The sequence below is a fragment of the Amborella trichopoda genome, chromosome 9, assembly GCF_054954075.1.
Source record: "Amborella trichopoda isolate Santa Cruz 75 chromosome 9, AtrichopodaSantaCruz75HAP2 v2.0, whole genome shotgun sequence".
Lineage (NCBI taxonomy): Eukaryota > Viridiplantae > Streptophyta > Magnoliopsida > Amborellales > Amborellaceae > Amborella > Amborella trichopoda.
This window is the reverse complement of record NC_142344.1, coordinates 13,916,053-13,934,155: the sequence shown is the minus strand read 5'-3', so window position 1 is coordinate 13,934,155 and position 18,103 is coordinate 13,916,053. Positions and strand designations below refer to the sequence as shown.

Here is an 18,103-nt window from a genome sequence, read left to right as displayed (position 1 = left end):
GTCAAATTTCTATCTTTGCTTGGGTGCTTGCTTTTGTCCCTGTAAGGACTTCACCAGTATGCACACTTTGTACTCCTAAACTTGCAGGATATGACCCTTCATATTGCCCCATATGAATTTCCCCTTCTAGTTCACCATTCAAGATTGCAGTCTTGAGATCCATCTGGTGAAGAATTCTAGATGGTAAACAAGTGCCAAGGCTAAAAGGCAACAGCTTCTTTCTAATTGAAATCCTTAGCAACCGGTCAGGCCTTGAATTTCTTAATGCTACTATCCTACCTGATTTTTCTTTTAAAAGTCCACTTGCAACCAAAAGCTTTAGAACTAGAGTCGATTTCATTGTTGATTACTTCCTTCCAAACAAAAGTATCATACGATGTCATTCTTTATTGAAAGCTGGTGGGATCTTCTTTTTTTGAAACGGTTGTATTCTATTGAGTAAAGGAGGAGTAGTACAAACAAGTCAAAAATAGGCTACCCACACGCCAGGAGCTTTATAAGACTTTTTGTAGTACAGATGAGAAAGTACAATGTGGCAAAAAGTCACCCAAAAAAGGGTTATACTTCTTCTAGAAGAAACATCAGTAAGTCAGAATCAAAGTTAGTACATCGTTTGATTCTCTTACTACTCCCAGGTTAAAAGCCTTCAGGGCTATTACATTCCTCAAGTCTTACATGCAGCTCATCACTTTCACTCTCATGTTCACCATTTAAAACATTTTCAAAAAATTCGACATCCCTAGGTTCTACAATCACATTGGATTCTAAGCCAAGATATTTGTAGGCCTTGTTGTTACCAACATACCGTACGAAAACACGTTTCAAGGTCTTTTGCCCAAGCATGGGCCTTTCCAAGTTAGGTAGTCTCATATAATCAGACATCCCCGTACCCTAAGAAACTCCAAGAAAGGTTCACAACCTTTCAAGGAAGGAAATGCTCTTTTTCTCTAAATCTTCGACTGTACATACCTGTTAAGCAGGGTACTGTCAAACTACATTTAGGAATTAAGCTAAACATACCCATCTTCTTTAATGATTGGAAATTAACATGATCTAATCTACCACAGCATAAACTAAAGGAGTCATTGAAGTTAAGTTCAAACAGCACATTACTAACAGAACCTTAACTGATAAATACTCCTTTCTTCGGCAAAACAAGTCTTAGCCGTACTTATTAAAGAGGCAGGCCGACTACAGGTTCTTCTGAATCTCAGGTGTGTGATAGACACCATGGAGCAGCAGGACCTTCCCCAACGTGAACCAAAGTTGAACAATCCTTTACTCACTACTTTGCAAAAGATGAATTTCCAATGTCTAACACGAGATCAAGTCCCACAGTTTTGTAGGTCTTAAACATATTCCTGATGTTGGATACATCTTGGTGGCCCTCAAACTTACCCACTAATCTTTCTTGCCTCCAACAATGCAGATCTTAAAGATTACAACCACATACTTCTCCTCGGCCATATTCAAATGACCCAACTGCTTCAAATGAAGCCTACATTGATTCATGAAGAGGCCACCTTGCCATAAAAGTAGCAAGTAACTTGCTTTTGCTTTCACATGCCTCAGAGGATTCATGTCAGTGCTCGGATGGATCTCGTCTCTCAAATCTTCAAGCCTCCTCCTGCCTTGGGCTGCTTTTTCTTCTTCGATGACCCTTCCACAAAATAGGCCCTTGCTACTTGCTTAGATCTCTCCTTCCAATCTTGGAGTCAAGACTCTTATAGCTTCTTCTAATCTCAGAGCTTAAGACTATTATAGCTTCTTCCAATCTCAAAGCCAAAACTCCTCTTTATAAGAAGGTGTTTCATGAGTTCTTCAAGGGCCATAAATTTGGGTTTGTGCTCTAGAACATTTCAGGTAGTCCTAGGATGATGACAACTTAGTGATGCTCAGTGTTCAAAAAAGAGGGCCGCCCCAAGGGCCTGTGCCCCAGGCAGCCGCCCAGCGCCCAGCCCCAAGCGGCCGCCCAAGACCTGTGCCTTGCCTATGGGCGGAACTTTTTTTTTCTATTGAGTTTTTAAAATATAAAAAGTTTCAAAGGATGGGTTTTAGGATCATTTGAAACCTAAACCCACAAGAACCCATTTTAGAGAGCAAGAAACCTCAACAAAACATCCTTTTCTGACTTTCATTTGATTAAAGTTGGATCGAAGTGTTTCTCAAAGTTACGGAAAACGGATCCAAACATCACCTAGGTAGATTTGATTTAGTTTTGGAGTTTTATAATCCTATTAAAGGGTGCTTTTTATTATTTTAGCACCAGAAAACATCTCATAGGTGGGAGTTTGGAGTTTGAGCAATCAAAGTAAGTGCAAAACTTTATTTTTGTAGATTGCTTGTTTTATTTTGAGATGTCTTCTTCATGATCTAGTCGAAGTGGAGATCTGGATTGGAAATATGGATATAACCCGAATCCAAGTCACAAAAATTGCATTAGATGCAATTTTTGTGAAAAAAGATACAAAAGGGGGCATAAACCTGTTTAAGAAACATCTTGCTGGTATTAAAGGGGAATGCTGCCCCTTGTAAAAGTGTTCTTGAAGTACCGAGATTAAGCAATATATGAGTTTTGTAAAACAAAAACAGGAACAAAATCCTTGTCATTTGAATCGATCTATTTCTGCTACTTCTAGAAGAAGTGATCTGCGTTGGAAGTATGGTTATAACCCAAAACCAAATAAAAAAAATTGTATAAGGTGTAATTTTTGTGAAAAAGATACCAATGGGGGTAGTAACCGATTCAAGAAACATCTTGTTGGTATTAAAAGGAATGTTGCTTCTTGGAAAAAGGTCTGTAGCTATTCCGGATGAAATTAGACAGCTTCTGAATTTTAAAGAACCAAAAATGATGAACATGAGTCTTGTTCTATAGAAATATCTTCTCCAGGTTCTTCTAGAAGTGGTGATCCGGGCTGGAAATATGGTTATAGCCCAAATCCGAATGACAAAAATCATATTAATGTAATTATTGTGGAAAGGATACTAATGGGACATTTACCAGTTTAAAAACGACCTTGCCGGTATTAAGGGGAATGTTGCCTTGTGTAACAATGTTCCTGACGCTACCAGGGAGAAAATTATATAATATTTGAGTTCAGTGAAGCACAAAATATAATATTTGAGTTCAGTGGAGCACAAAAAGAGAGAAAATGGTAGAACAGCCAAGACTCCTAAGGCCTCATCTGCACATACTAGCAAGAGGGAGGTAGAAGAAAAGGAGGATGAAGAGGCAGATTCAGAAGAAACAAAAGAGGACGAGCATTATATTGAAGAGGGAGATGACTCTGATGATGATGGTCTCGATTCTAATGCATATGATGAAGCTTACCCTATTCCTTCTGATGATGATGATGACTGAAGACTCTTGGTGTTGAGTGTTGACTATTGTGTTGAGTGTTGACTAACGTGTCATAACCTCATAGACTGTATATTTTATCTTTCTTATTTTTCATTTCTACTTTCTAGTTTCTAGTTCTACTATCTAATTTTTGAGTGTACAGTCTACAGTGTATCAGACTATCAGTGTATGTTTGTATGGTTTTATTGTTTTAGCATTGTATGAAAATAAGGATTATCAAAAATTCAAAATTTTCTTCCCAACTTCTATATTCTTTTTTTTAACTGGGATCATGGTCTTATGGGTTATGGATTAATCATTATTAGTCATCAGTTTTTTTTTTTTTTTCAACTGAGCCTCAGCCCTCTATTTTTTTTTGTTTTTTTTTTTTTAACTAGGATGCCCAGGTTTTGGGCGGCCACCTAGGCACTAGGCAGCCTGGATCCCCATGGCCGCCTCGGTGCCGCCTAGCTCTTTTTGAAACACTGGAGATGATGGTCACCACTTGGACAGCCTTCTCTAATTTAATAGCATCCAAGTTTATCCATTTGGCGATATCTGCCATGCAAAGAACTAATTGCCGTTGGTAATCTTGAAGTCCAGGTACTCATTAACCAGTAACTTCCTCTTACCGACATCATCATGCTTGTATTAGTCTCAGGGGCTTTCTATAATTCCTTAGTTGTGGAATATAAGAGAAATTGAGGATTGCCAGAGCATTTGGTTTGTGTACTTTGCAGATGCAATCATCCTCGATCCATTGTAGACGTGCTTCTTTAGCCCTGCCCTTGTAGGCTCTTTTAGATTCTTCTGTAACCAAGCATGGCTATCTCAGCATGTAAGCAACCTTGAGGGTGGTCAGTATAACCTTCTGCTACAATCTCTTGATGTTCGCCTCTTCAAACCTTTCTAGTCTTACATGTCTTGGGTCATGAACATCAATGCATATGAAGACATCCCTTAGTGTCTAATACTTTGAAATTGATGGCTTTAGGATACTTTAAAAATTCAGGATTATTGAGATAATCTTCAACTAACAGCCTTATCAAAGGTAAGATCTTCATGAAACTCTTAATTGTGGCGAAGCTTCCGCCATACTGTTATAGCCTTCTCAAATAGTCATACTCCCCAGATAACCGTGGCAAAAGGTTGAACTTCTAGATTTAGTCATGGCGGGGCCTCACATTTCTCAATCTCCAAGGTGGAACACAGAGAACTGATGTTTGTTTGATGAGGGATGATATTGCAGCCAGTCTGAGGTTTTAAAGAGTATGATCATCACGCTCGACAATAAGAACTGAGTAGACTCAGTTAACTACAATAAGAGATTGCCATGAACAGAGGAGAAGCAAGAAAATGGTTATTTTAGGGGGGAAAGTGCAATTGGGTGGAAGTGGTACATAAGGGGTTTTTGGGGTTTTAATGGGGTGGGTAGGGCTGCACGTAGTGAACTAAATGGGAGGTGTTTGTTGAAACCTTGGTGTGAGAGAGGGTTTATGTTGTAAATCTTCCTTAAACAATAAGCTTTAACCTCACCAAACCCTACCTGACAGAACAAGCTTAAGTCCTATCCACTTGAGTCCTCCTATCATCCACTCCTACTACCCCAATACATCCAAAACCGTGTACTCATATACTTTGTAGGAAACATAAGCCCTTTAGAACTCCAATATTCTGAACCTCCAAACCTACGCCAAACCCTTTCTTTTTGGCCTACCTCACAAGTTATACTCACGTGGGAGCCAAGCCCTTTCATCATACATAAGGAAAATTCATGAAAGAGTCGATGATTTCTTAAAGAAGCATGGAATCAAGTAGTAGTTGGCATGTGTTGAAACTTCTCAGTAAAATGGGATTGATGAGAAGAATAATAACCTTATATAGTAGATGCCACTTAAGCTACAGTGAAATGTGAGGATCTCTGTAACTCAAATTGGATCGAGGTAATATACAGCTTCATATACTTCATCAATTATTGTACACAAGTGAGACTGGAAATGATATAAACGTATAATATTAACATCTCTATAAGAAGAGAACTTACTTCTATAAGAAGAGAACTTGTTTAACACGCCTTAGTGTGTTTGAGCTTATGTGAAGTGGCGCAATGATTATGAGAAGACTATGTATAAAGTGTATATTTCAACATATTGATTCAATAAGCCACCACATTCATGATAGTCGAGATGCAAAGTTTGATTCAGCCATTTGCCAACAGCAGCAAGTTAACTAGAACTTGCACAAGTCACACATGCCAAGCCTAGAATGCCCAAGGGGGTTATACATAATCGAATTTAATTAATTATAATTGATTTAGCGTTTGGCTAAATCCATCACAATTGATTTGTATTTATTTTTTATATACATTTTATTTATATACGCTTTATATGTTTATGATTTTTAATATTTTTCTAGTTTTATATTTTTTCTCATTTCTGTGAAAAAATGGTCCTTAACCATTTTTTTTCCTATCTTTTTTCTTTTATTTGCTCTTTATATTTATCGGTTTGTGTTTCTCCTTTTCTCCGATTTTCAGATTTTTCTTCCGACTTTTTTTAGGTTTTCTTTGCTTTGTGTTGCTCGCCACAAGCTTGATTGAGTCTCTACTCAAACTTGCCTAAGTTACTCGAACCACCCTAGATCATGTACCTTGGTCGAGCTGCATTTTTAAACACTAGTTTGATTAGCAAGCATGATGCAATCAAACTCCATAAGGAATTGAGGGAGAGAATACTTCGGCACCCAAACCAGGCAATAGAAGATAACAAGTCCCCATTGAGGCTGAACACTCCAAATTTGAAAGATAATGCCATTACTACCATTTTAAGCTCCCAAACTCAAAAAACAGTCAAGTCTAATTCAATCGTTTCAAACGAAGTTTTACCATAACATTCCTAATCCTAATTTTAGAACCGGTATGAAATTTTGATTCAATTTCGTTGTGTTACATTTGATGATGATTATGCAAATAATATGCACTATTCCTAATCCTAATTTTAGAACCGGTATGAAATTTTGATTCAATTTCGTTGTGTTACATTTGATGATGATTATGCAAATAATATGCACTATGCCTATGCAAGTCCAAGCCAAAGAGTTTTGAAGCAACAACCAGTAATCTAAGTTGTAACATGTCATGATAACGATGCATTGTCCAATAATCAAACATGGCATTTGGAACCATAGCTATCAAGATCGGACCGGACTGGTAGTTTGACTGGTGCCTTGGCCCGTCCGGTCCAAAGTAAAATCTAGATTTGGTAAACACTGGTTTTGACCCAGTGTTTGACTAGTTTTGACTGGTCTGACAGCTAGTTTCAACCTATCACAACAGACAAACAAAGTGGGCAACACTTTTCTAATACATTAGATGTTTTTAAAGTATGCTTTATATTTTTCTTAATATTTTTAAAACTAGTCAAACCGATTCAACCATCAATCAGCTAGTTTTGACTTGGACCAAACCCCTCATTAGGTCAATAGCCAGTCAAATCCTAATAACATTGTTCAGTGCCAAGAAAGCAATAGGGTGGAAGTGGAATAACAAAATAATGCATGTCCATTGGAGAAGTCAGGTTGTTAGAATATTGGCTGGTTAAAGGTTTTTTTGAACCCCATTAGGAATAACCTAGAAGGGTCTTAACCCAGTTGCAAAGATTTTTATCAATAAAAATATAGTCATGGTTGCATCAAGGGTTGGAAGGTCCACCTAATGGATAATAAGAATACAATCTTGAATGAAGAAATCATTATGTGTACATGTATCAACCCGAAACATGTATCAAACCGAAAGTTATGAAGACCCTAGAGGGCCCCATAATGCACGCAAGCACAAGAAAGCTCCACATAATTGAAGCAGCACCTAGAGAATGGCTTGATGACTTGCTAAACTTAGAAAATTCTCTCTCACACGGATCTGTTCACTCTCCGGTGGGTTCATGATCTTTATTGATCATTCACCTAGAGGAACAGTTTTTTTTTTTTTTTGTGAGAATTTACCTAGAGGGATAGTTATATGTGCAAATTATGTTAATGAATTAATCATTACTAGAGCAAAAATGAAGTTGAAAGAATAAAGATCTCCCTCTTACAAAGAACTAGAATGAAGGACTTGTGTTAACTTCAATACTTTCTTGAAGTTGTGATGGACAAGTGAGGAATATCAATAAAGGAAATTTTGATAATATTACCACTGTGAAATTTTGATAATACAAACACTGCTATTGCAAATCATTTTTGAATAGTGATCTTTTGTCATTTACAAAGAGTAAGTTTGAAAATAACTCATAAAAAATGCATGCACGTGTGGCTGACATATATTTTATGTCCCCCGAGTGTAAAGGCGATACATGTGGCCATACATTGATTGTTACTCCTTGTTTACAAATAAAATTTTAGAATTCCCAAAAATGTATCGCACGGAGGGCAGTTACTCATGATCCAAATTCTTTGTGGAAGGTTAACATATTTCACTCAATTGGAAGTATGTCAACAAATTCCCGCTATTAATCATCATCATTATCATCATAGCCTTATCTAAACTATTTGGGGTCGGCAAAAGCCCCTCTACTAATAAAATGGCCTAATAACAAGCTCAAAATAACTCATCCAAATTATCCTATAACAAGAACTTTTACATAATATATTGGAGCTTCTTGAAAATATAACTGCCATCAAAGGCCAGGTTTTTTATTTAAAAACCACTTAAAGTCATAGAATTAGATCCCACCCATGTTGTGAAGAAATTGCAAAAAACAACACAGAGAGTGCTCTAGGATTTCTAGGAGTGACACAAAGGCATTGCGCTCTTTGCCGCTGCACTCAAGCTTTTAAATAAAACCCCAACCCATATATTTTTGACAATTTCTTAGGAGATTAAAATATACTTGGAGAGATCATAAAAAACAATGATTTAGGAAAAAAATAGATTCGACCTCCTGGTGGCCCAAGTACACCACAAGGAATAATTAGGAACCACTTTAATGAATATGGAGCCTAAGCTTCAAAGAAATTACACTTGAGACCAAACATTTCATCTGAGACTCAAAAGTCACTGGGATGCAAGCCTAACGTGCAGTTCACAAATCTTCTCCATACAATGTAAGTCTTGATTGTTCTCAAGCACCACAGTAACCTGATAGCTTTTTGACAATTTCTTAAGAGACTAAAATATACTTGGAGAGATCATAGAAAACAATGATTTAGGAAAAAAATAGATTCGAACTCTTGGTGGACCAAGTACATTAAGGGTTCCACCACAAGGAATAACTAGGAACCACTTCAATGAATATGGAGCATAAGCTTCAAAGAATTACACTTGAGACTCAAACGTCACTGGTATGCAAGCCTAAGGTGCAGTTCACAAATGTTCTCCATACAATGTAAGTCTTGATTGTTCTCAAGCACCACAGTAACCTGATAGCATAGATTAGAAATGAAATTGGACGAGTTAGGCAAACCACACACCTGAATTCACCATGTTTTGACAAAGAGACAAACCCCAGAAGACTAACAAATGACAAAACATTATAAAATGTAGAATAGTTGCAAGGCGATGTATCACTAGTAGTGTATCAAAAAGCGCTAGGCGGGTCCTAGGCAGCCTGGGGGGTCCAGGCCGCCTAGCGCCTAGGAGGGCGCCCAGAAACTGGGTGGCTACCCAATTGAAAAAAAGTAAACAAGTTAAAAAAAAAAAAAGATAGACGTCGAGAAGAGAATTTTGATAATCCATATTGTTAAAACAGTAAAGTGTAAAACCATACAAGTGTAGGATATAAAAGTCAACACTCAACACAACAGAAATATACAGAAATTTTAAAAATATACAGTCTAACAAAAGTCAACACTCATGACTCAACACAACAGTCAAAAGACTCAACACTCAACACTAAGAGGCAAGAGTCTTCAGTCGTCGTCATCATCAGAGGGAATATCAATAGGGCAAGCCTCATCATATGCATCAGAGTCGAGGTCATCATCATCAGAGTCATCTCCCCCTTCAATATAATGCTCGTCCTCCTCTGTTTCTTTTGAATTTGCCTCTTCTTCCTCCTCTTCTTCTACTTCCTCTTACTAGTATGTGGCAAATGAGGTCCTAGGAGTCTTGGCTTCTCTACCATTTTTTTTGTGTTTCTCTGAACTCAAATATTGTATAATTTCTTCCTTGGTAGCCTCATGAACATTTTTACACGAGGCAACATCCCCCTTAACACCGGCAAGGTGTTTTTTGAACGAGTAAATGCCCCCATTAGTATCATTTCCACAATAATTACATTTAATACGATTTTTATCACTTGGATTCCGGTTATAACAATACTTCCAACCCGGATCACCACTCCGACTAGAACCTGGAGAAGATACTTCCATAGAACAAGACTTATTTTCATCATTTTTTGGTTCTTCAAAATTCAAAAAATGTCTAATCTCATCCCGAACTGCTTCAGGAACCTTTGTACAAGAAGCAACATTACCTCTAACACCAACAAGATGTTTTTCGAATTGGCTAATACCCTCATTGGTATTTTTTTCACAAAAATTACACCTTATACAATTTTTATCATTTGGTTTTGGGTTATACCCATACTTTCAACCCGGATCACTTCTTCTAGAAGTAGCAGAAATAGAAATAGATCTATGACAAGGATTTTGTTCTTGTTTTTGTTTTACATAACTTATAAATTGCTTAATCTCCTCTCTGATAGCTTCAGGAACAAGTTTACAAGGGGCAACATCCCCCTTAATACCAGCAAGATGTTTCTTAAACCGGTTTATTCCTCCTTTTATATCTTTTTCACAAAAATTGCATCTAACGCAATTTTTTCCATTTGGATTCGGGTTGTATCCATATTTCCAACCCGGATCTCCACTCCGACTAACTCTTGAAGAAGACATCTCAAAATAAATCAAGCAATCTAAAAAATGCACTTACTTTAGTTGCTCGAACTCCAAACTTTGAGAAACACTTCGATGATTCGATCCAATGAAATGTAGTTTTTTGAGGTTTTTTTCTCTCTAAAAGGGGTTCTTGTGCGTTTAGGTTTCAAATGAACCTAAACCCATCACTCTAAACTTTTATATCTTGAAAAAATCGTAAAAAAAAAAAAAAAAAGAAAAATTTTGCCTTTGGGAGGCCGCCTAGGTCTGGGCATTGAGCGGCCGCCTAGGCGGGTTCCGTACCGCTTAGGCGGCTGCCCAAGGACCACCACCCAGTTTGGCCGCCTAGGCCTGAGCGATGCGCCCAAGCTTTTTGGACCATCTAAGCACTGGGCGGTCCGTTTTTTGAACAATGATCACTAGAACTTCCAATTTTGAGCAGTACAAAATGTTTTGTTGAACAAAATGTCAGCTTTTTATATGTAGTAATGATGGAAAGGATGGCCTTGTTAGTTACTCTGCAGATGCAAGTTTAGACATGACAGAGAGACTTTTAATTTGACAACAAAGTGAATATACCTAGCTAGACTATTTAAATTGAAGAGCTCACTAAATAAGAGAACAAAATATTTTGGGACTTTTGTTCTCTATAGTTCGCCTTGGGAAGTCATACAAGCCCTCAAAGTCCTTATCCGCATTTCATTTGAAAATGAAGAGTGAGGTATAATATTGGAGACTGCCTCAATCATGAATTGAAGGAAGGGGCATGACATGAAAGAGTAGGCTTCATTTCTAGAGAAGACTTTATAAGTAACCAGATGAGCATTTTTGTCTCCTACAATCCTCAGAGGAGAATCCAAGAATGTGACAAGGTCTTGAGACCTAATCAACCATTGCTTTCAATGTTTACAACAGAAAAAATGTGTCCAATGTAGCAAAATGGCACCTATGATTCAGTACTAGATATTTATTTAAACAGCACATTCATTTTCTGACAATCTGATATCTATTTCGTTTTGCTTCAACACTTAGATCCATCAAAATGTGTCTAAGAGTTGCTTCAGGAGGATATAACAACCCCACAAACCCCTCCCCCCAGCCCCAAGCAAGACAGTGGCATGCCTGGACCACTTTTGACCAGTGATATAAAGCTCACCGAATCCGACTAGGGCAACTGACCTACTCAGACTTGGCAGGCTGTCATGCCCGGTCCAGCAACTGAGTCCTGCCAGTTCCCAAGGTTTTTTCTGTTAATATTTTAGAAACTCCATGGAGTCCCTCTAGGACTTTGCCGAGTCAAGTTGCCTGACTCAGACAGGACCCCAGTGAGCTCCAACCTGAGTCCATGGTTTAGGACATTGCTTTTGACTACCATGACAAAAAGAGGAGCAGATAGAATTAAAATCCTCATGCGAGTAAAACCAGATATTAACCATCAGAGAAGGGCAAGTTATTTATTTAGTGACTTTTGGACTTGTACAACACCTTTTACATCGTTTGAAGAAGCTCTTACTCATAACTCATAAATAATACTTATCAATAGACAACCCAAGAAAATACAACGGTTCGGGATCTTATACACTTTTTAAGATGTGCAATTTTTGTTCAGGTATAGTAATCTTAACTTGATATTTGAAATGCACCCATGACATTTTTTTTCCTTTTTCTTCTGGTAGGTAACCAACAAGATTCAGATCATGCATGTAACGAATCATCATAAATTCTATTCTATTATTGAAAACATGTCGCAAGAACCTCGGGGGTGAGGCCACGGTCCCACCTTAGAAAGTCAATCCTGCGGTTCCTCTAAGGATCTTACAGGGAGCGAGTTTTAGAGAAATAGGGATCTCGCTCCCTATGAAATAGGACCTCAATCTACATGTTTGTAGGCTCCCTCCAAGGAGAGGAGCTATACTATTAATTGAACTTCTGGTCCTCTCCTTGGTATTACAGATTTATATTTTCAGAATATGTTAAACTGTGGTGCATATCACATCGTGGTATACTTGAATATGCTACTAGAAAACTACAATTTAATATCCTAATAAGCCAATTTATAGTATTATTAAATTGTATTATTGTAGTAAATTGAAGTACTATAATTATGGCATTGGTAATAAGCTAAGGTGTATGACAATGGATTGAGCTGATATTGGCTCGATCCTAATTTTATCATATATTATGAACTGATCTCATTTTATGTATAATCGATCTTGGATCTTGTTGAATGTACGGACGCCAACCCTAGCCCCGGGATCTTCCACCCTATAGTGGTTCACCGTTCCCCAAACTGAACCTACTCCCACCTCCAACAACTATAATTGAAAAACATAAACTGCAAATTAACCTGATTAATCTAAGTATAGACTAAATAAGCATCAGAATATTTTCTTAATGGCAAAAAAAGGAAGAATCAGTAAACTTAATACAAATATGCTTGGCACAAACTAAACAATTTTAAATGTAAAATTGAAAAACCAAATTGTTATTCGTCTACCAGTCAAATGCACAAAAACTAATTTAGTTGACAAATAATCTCAAACATATTTTACAACTTATATTGCAGTTCAAATCATTTCAAAGTCTCTTTGAATCTACCTCACCATCATTATTATCAAAAGCCAGGCTATTGTCATATTAATCACTCTTATCATACGCAACATCTTTTGGTTTCTTTCTTTTTTACCATCCTTAATCATTAAATATTAAAGTGAAGTATGTACAAGGTTGTGCTGAATAATACTGACAAAACAGAGATGTACAACTACAACAAGGGATGAAAGAGGAGGGCGACAAAATAAAGAGCAAGGATGGGAGAATACCAAAAATAAAGATCAAAAACAGAAAACTCTAAACACATAAGTGAGAACATTAATGGATTAGGATTCAGACCCAGAAGTCTTAAGGTGTTGAGGTTCATGCCCTCCTTGGTTGGCTGATGCACCAGACTTGTGGCATCTCTACATGCATGATGTAACGAGCACTTGTAAAGCCCTGATTGTTTTTCCTCCTTTATGTTAATCAACAGCAAGCAAATTATAAAGCTTCAAGTTTGATAACATTTTAACCATATTCCAATATGTGAATCAAATGTTCAGGATACCATCAGTTTCTGATTTCCATTGTCACCATTGAGCCATAGTATTCCAACTAAATCACAGTACATATGCCTTGACAGCAATGTTTGCAAACTTGGGCAAGTCCAACTCACCCAAGTTACTCAGGCTTAGCAGGCTGCTAAGCCCTGAAACCCCCAAGACTCAGAGGTAATATATATATTAGGAAAAGTTTATATAGAGCCTAGGCTCAAAACAATCAAATTACAGCCTACCTCAAAACTTTCACTAGAAGAGGTTGTTTTGATGCCCAAAAATCATCAAATTGATCATCTTGACATCACGATGGATGGAGATGAGAAAAAAATGGATTTAAAGTTTAGAAAATAGTGCATCTTGTAACGCATTTTTTGACCGTCAATTTTCAAGATTTTCAAGTTTTCATAGGTTTGCTCGATCTACACTATTTTTTAATCTTTCAATTTTACAATTAAAGATGAAAATATATGTTAAGGCTATTACAAAAATTTCCATACTGAAAATTTCACTGTAAAGTCATCAAATTAGTATCATTTTCCAACTTTTATCGGCTTTTATTTTTTACTAGTTTTCTACTTTCGCTGCTTTTTCAGGGTTTTTCCTACTTTTTTCTTTTTTCTTTTTTGGGGTGGGGCTTCTTTCAAGCTCAGCACAGACTCCGACAAGTCAACTCGCACTTCCGTGAGTAACTCTGCCAGACCAGGGGCCTAGTTCTGCAGCTGAACCAAGTAGTAAGACACTGCTTGATAGATTAAACACCCTGAAATGAAACAACTATACCTTTCATTTCAAACAGCCTTAAAAACCTTCTTCTCAAAGCATAAGCTGCAAGTTCTAGAGTGTAGGAAGTTCATAATAACCACCATATGTTATTCTCACTTAGTGTTCCATAAGATTGCATATGACATTAGGCATATGGGGAAACTTGTGGCCCTTGCATGTTCCATGAACAAATAACTTGGATGCTAACAGCAATAACTCAAACCAAGTTGCATTCCTTGACACATTGAAACCATACCTTTTAATAGCATGCTATAGAAGTCCAGAAGTTAGGCACCAGTGAATCTGGAAAATAGATCACATATGATAAAGAGAAGAATATCAATAGCACTTTGAGAAGAATATCACTGCGTCAGTAACAGGATTCAAAAGCTACCACAATTATAAGTTATACATGACCAAAGAACACTTTTATATAACAATAGCACTATGCTCATTAATAGGTACGAACACTTACAGAAATCAATAAGGACCTCCAAGCCTTTTTTGTGTTTTTTTGATGGCGTAAGGACCTCCAAACTTTGACCCATCCCACTCACTAGTATTGGAAAATACACACTAATGCTAGTAACTACACAGCAACACACATGATAAAATACATAAAACTTACCAGGGAATAATCAATAGGACTCATACTTTACTACAAAGACTGCGCTTGATCTTCAAACTGCCACCCTCCAATATCCCATCTATAACCATTGATGATGGTCACTTACCACTCAGGTTCACTGCATGTACTTCTTCTGCGATTCGAAGAGAAGAAACAGCCTGAGCTGCAACCGAGATCTCTTTTCCCCAACCTCTCTCATCATGACAGAGCCCCCTTCTTTCCATACAGACATTCATGAGCATACCAGGTCCATTGCCAACACCAAGCAGCCTCGCACCAGCAAAGGAAACATCTCTCTCAGTTATTTGAGGTGACCCAAAGTGACCCATATGCCAATTATTCCACTTATATTCAGAAACATTCGAATTGGAAAACCACCCAAGTCCTTCAACAGAGTATCTTGCACAGCTTTGCTGTGGCAAAGCCTTTCTCCATCCACCCATGAAGAGGCCAACATTTCTGCGCTCAAGGCCAACATTTAACCCTTGCTTCTTGTTAAGAAGAATTTGATTGGATTCATCGGTGTCTTCACCCAATAGGACATGAAGAGCCACTGCCTCAGCAATGGCTGCACCCTCTTCATCGAGACGCTTTTGCTCTTCAATTTTCTTCTGTTTCTTCTTTTCAAGCTCAGATCGGATGGCAGCGGAGGTAGCAAGTGCTTTCTCGAGACGCCTCTTCTTCTTCTCGGCTTGCTTTATGCGGTCCACTTCATCTTTCCCCTGCTTCTTTTTCTCTTTCCTTACAACTGATGCAACACAAGCAGAACTATCCATGATTGCTAGCTCTGTCTTGTCTTATTTAATCAATGTTTTGTAAAGGAACCACTGAGAAACTGTCCTTTTATGCACACTCATCCACTTATCTAGCTCTTAATTTCCCCCCAATATGAATAAAACCATAAAAACCTTCTTTTGATTTTCATTCCCCTTAGAAATAGATTACAGTCTTTAAGGACTTGGGACAAACGACTTTTTATAACAAAAATCCAAAAAATTTAAAATAAGGAAACCCAAATTCGATTGGAGTGAACTAGCTACACCCACTCAGGTATGAAGGAATATCTCATTTTCCTAACAACGCAATCCCAAACAGAAACCACAGGACACAGCAATAGAGCTAATTGGTAAGCACAAACTGATGCATCTCTACTTGCCATACGTTCGCAAACTTTAGTCCCATTTCCAATTCGAGCCAAACCCATCGCCAGCCAGGAAAATGGAGACAATTATCCCACTGATCGTGATGCCAATAGATTGAATACCAATAGCAAAACTGCCCCAATTACCACTGCAGGACTCCCTTACTGAAACAAAACAATGAGACGTGAAAACTCAGAAAGGTTTCATAGATTTTCACACGCAGCCATAATCAAAGCAGAGACCAATTAATCCAAAAACCACGAGATTAAACTAAAAGCAATGAAAATCACAATTAATCCCAAAACCACAAGATGAAACTAAAAGCAATGAAAATTACAAATTCAAAGATGCAGGGCGTAGAACAAGCAACAATGGCCTCCACAATAAAACCAGTAATCAAAATAACCCACCTGCGAAGTAAACTAGAAAGAAAACATAGAAAACCCAAATAACTAAAATCGGTTAAAAGATGCAGTTCCCCACACAAACAACAATGGGCCCCATGAATGCGCATAGTCTAGGTAATCCACTGCGAAAAGACTGACCTCTCAAAATAGATGAAATAGGAGGCATTCCAAATTTTTCAATCAAACTATAAGAAGAAAATCGCAAACAGGAAGCACTATTGAACTAAAAATAGCATGGTAAAAAGAGAACTTTAGAGAATTATCACTGTTCCAGACCAAAAAAAAGGAGATCTCACATGGTCAACCAGTTGCAACAATTTTCTGGTTAGAAATCCTCTGCTAATTGAATCGAACAGGTTCAGAGATGAAGTAAATGAGAAGTCAACTGGATTAGAGAGAGAAAGAGAACGAACCTGACGCAATCGGCGGAGAGGAAGGCGATCCCGGGTCTTGAGGGCCTTCATCATCGTTGAGAGGAAGGAGATTGCGAGAATAGAAGGAATGGAGAGAGAAGAGGAATATCCCGACAAGTGTGATAAATCAAGTTCGGTTTCTGAAAGAACACTAACGAAGGCAGTACCATTCAATTAATAAGAGAGAGGTTCATCTTTGGGTAGAGAGAGAGGGAGGGGATTTGTTGGTAAAGTAATTCCGGTTGTAGAGAGTGAGGAGAGAGAAAGAGAGAGAGAGAGAGAGGAATGGACGGTGGGGGAAGCAGTTGCAACTTGGAAGAAGGGGCAGGGCATGGAAAGCGTGTGCGAGGAGAGAGTGGCATGTGGTGATATCCAAGGTTCATTTGGATCTCTCTAATTACATTGCTTCTCTTTTTCTTTTTTTTTCAAGGTTATTATCAAAAAAAAAAAAAAAACTCCAAATCTTTCCAAACCTCTCATCTTTAACGTTTCGAATCTTGTGATCAAATTTCCCTTTATGGTTCTAAGTGCTTTTTTTCAGGTCATTAGAAAAAAAAAAAATAACTCCAAATCTTTTAAAACCTCGCTCATCTTTATCGTTTGGGATCTTTCATGGATGTAAGGGAATCGTGATTCTTAAGTGAAGGTGGATGACTTAAAAAGCATCACGGTAGTCACACAATCCTAATGCCTCTTAGGGGATCATTACGGTTCTAAGTGAATTGCTTAAGGCACCACGGACTTAACTCAACCGTGATACCTCTTATTTGGGAGCTTGTTTCGTATTATCAACACTTTATGCTTACTTTTAACTTAATCACGATTATTAAGGCCACGACATAAGGGTACTAGCTGTTGGGTGAGTGTGGTCATTAAAGGCCTTATGAATATTTGTAATAAAATATTTTGATATAATAGAACATGAACTAAGTGAGAGTGTGGTCCCTTGTGGATTATACTAAGCAAACAATGTTTGCTGAATCGGACTGAGCTTGATAAGCTAGGTCAGTCGGTTGGGAAAAACATATGTTACCTGGGTATAGAAAATTATCTAATAAGAGTTCTAATAAGTCATTCCTTGATGAGGTCGGAGTATGCTCGGATGAGTGAGCCGAGGGACTATGTGACCCTTGTGTGTGATGATGGCCTTCAAAGACGAGAGTGAAAGCCTCATCCATGTATCATCACACGCCACGCATAATGATAGCCGTTTCAAGAAAGCGAACCACATTTCAGGGTGAAACTTATGAATGGAACCCCTGTATGGACTGTGGGTCATAGGAAACACTAGGTCCGTTTGATAAAGCAAATGTGGTCTATAGTCCACAGTTGAAGATAGAGGGCCCAGTGTTTATTGATTTAATTCTTATACCATATGGATCATTTTCCCATCTAATGAATTTAATTGTATTTGTTTTATGGTATATATTATTTTAAAAT

General features: G+C 37.7%; 1 protein-coding gene across 4 annotated transcripts; it reads right to left on the bottom strand.

The window, feature by feature from the left end:
- Positions 1-8,307: 8,307 nt before the first annotated feature.
- Positions 8,308-16,818, bottom strand: LOC18424408 (uncharacterized). Of its 4 annotated transcripts, XR_016040144.1 has the most exons (5): positions 16,664-16,818; positions 14,549-16,007; positions 14,330-14,376; positions 13,109-13,176; positions 8,308-8,758 (listed from the first exon to the last, which is right to left on the bottom strand). XR_016040144.1 is itself a non-coding variant. In XM_020661715.2 (2 exons), exon 2 carries the CDS (start codon positions 15,475-15,477, stop codon positions 14,800-14,802), a length of 678 nt encoding a protein of 225 aa, XP_020517374.1. In that variant the 5' UTR covers positions 15,478-16,007; positions 16,664-16,818; the 3' UTR covers positions 14,501-14,799. The 4 variants fall into 4 exon arrangements, 1 of the variants encoding a protein (XP_020517374.1); XR_002279340.2 differs by lacking the exon at positions 13,109-13,176; XR_016040143.1 differs by lacking the exon at positions 8,308-8,758 and having other exon boundaries at positions 12,881-13,176.
- Positions 16,819-18,103: the final 1,285 nt, after the last annotated feature.

Bases quoted from the DNA above. Each gene is read 5' to 3' on its own strand.
- LOC18424408 (XM_020661715.2), bottom strand. From the start codon at position 15,477: ATGGATAGTTCTGCTTGTGTTGCATCAGTTGTAAGGAAAGAGAAAAAG.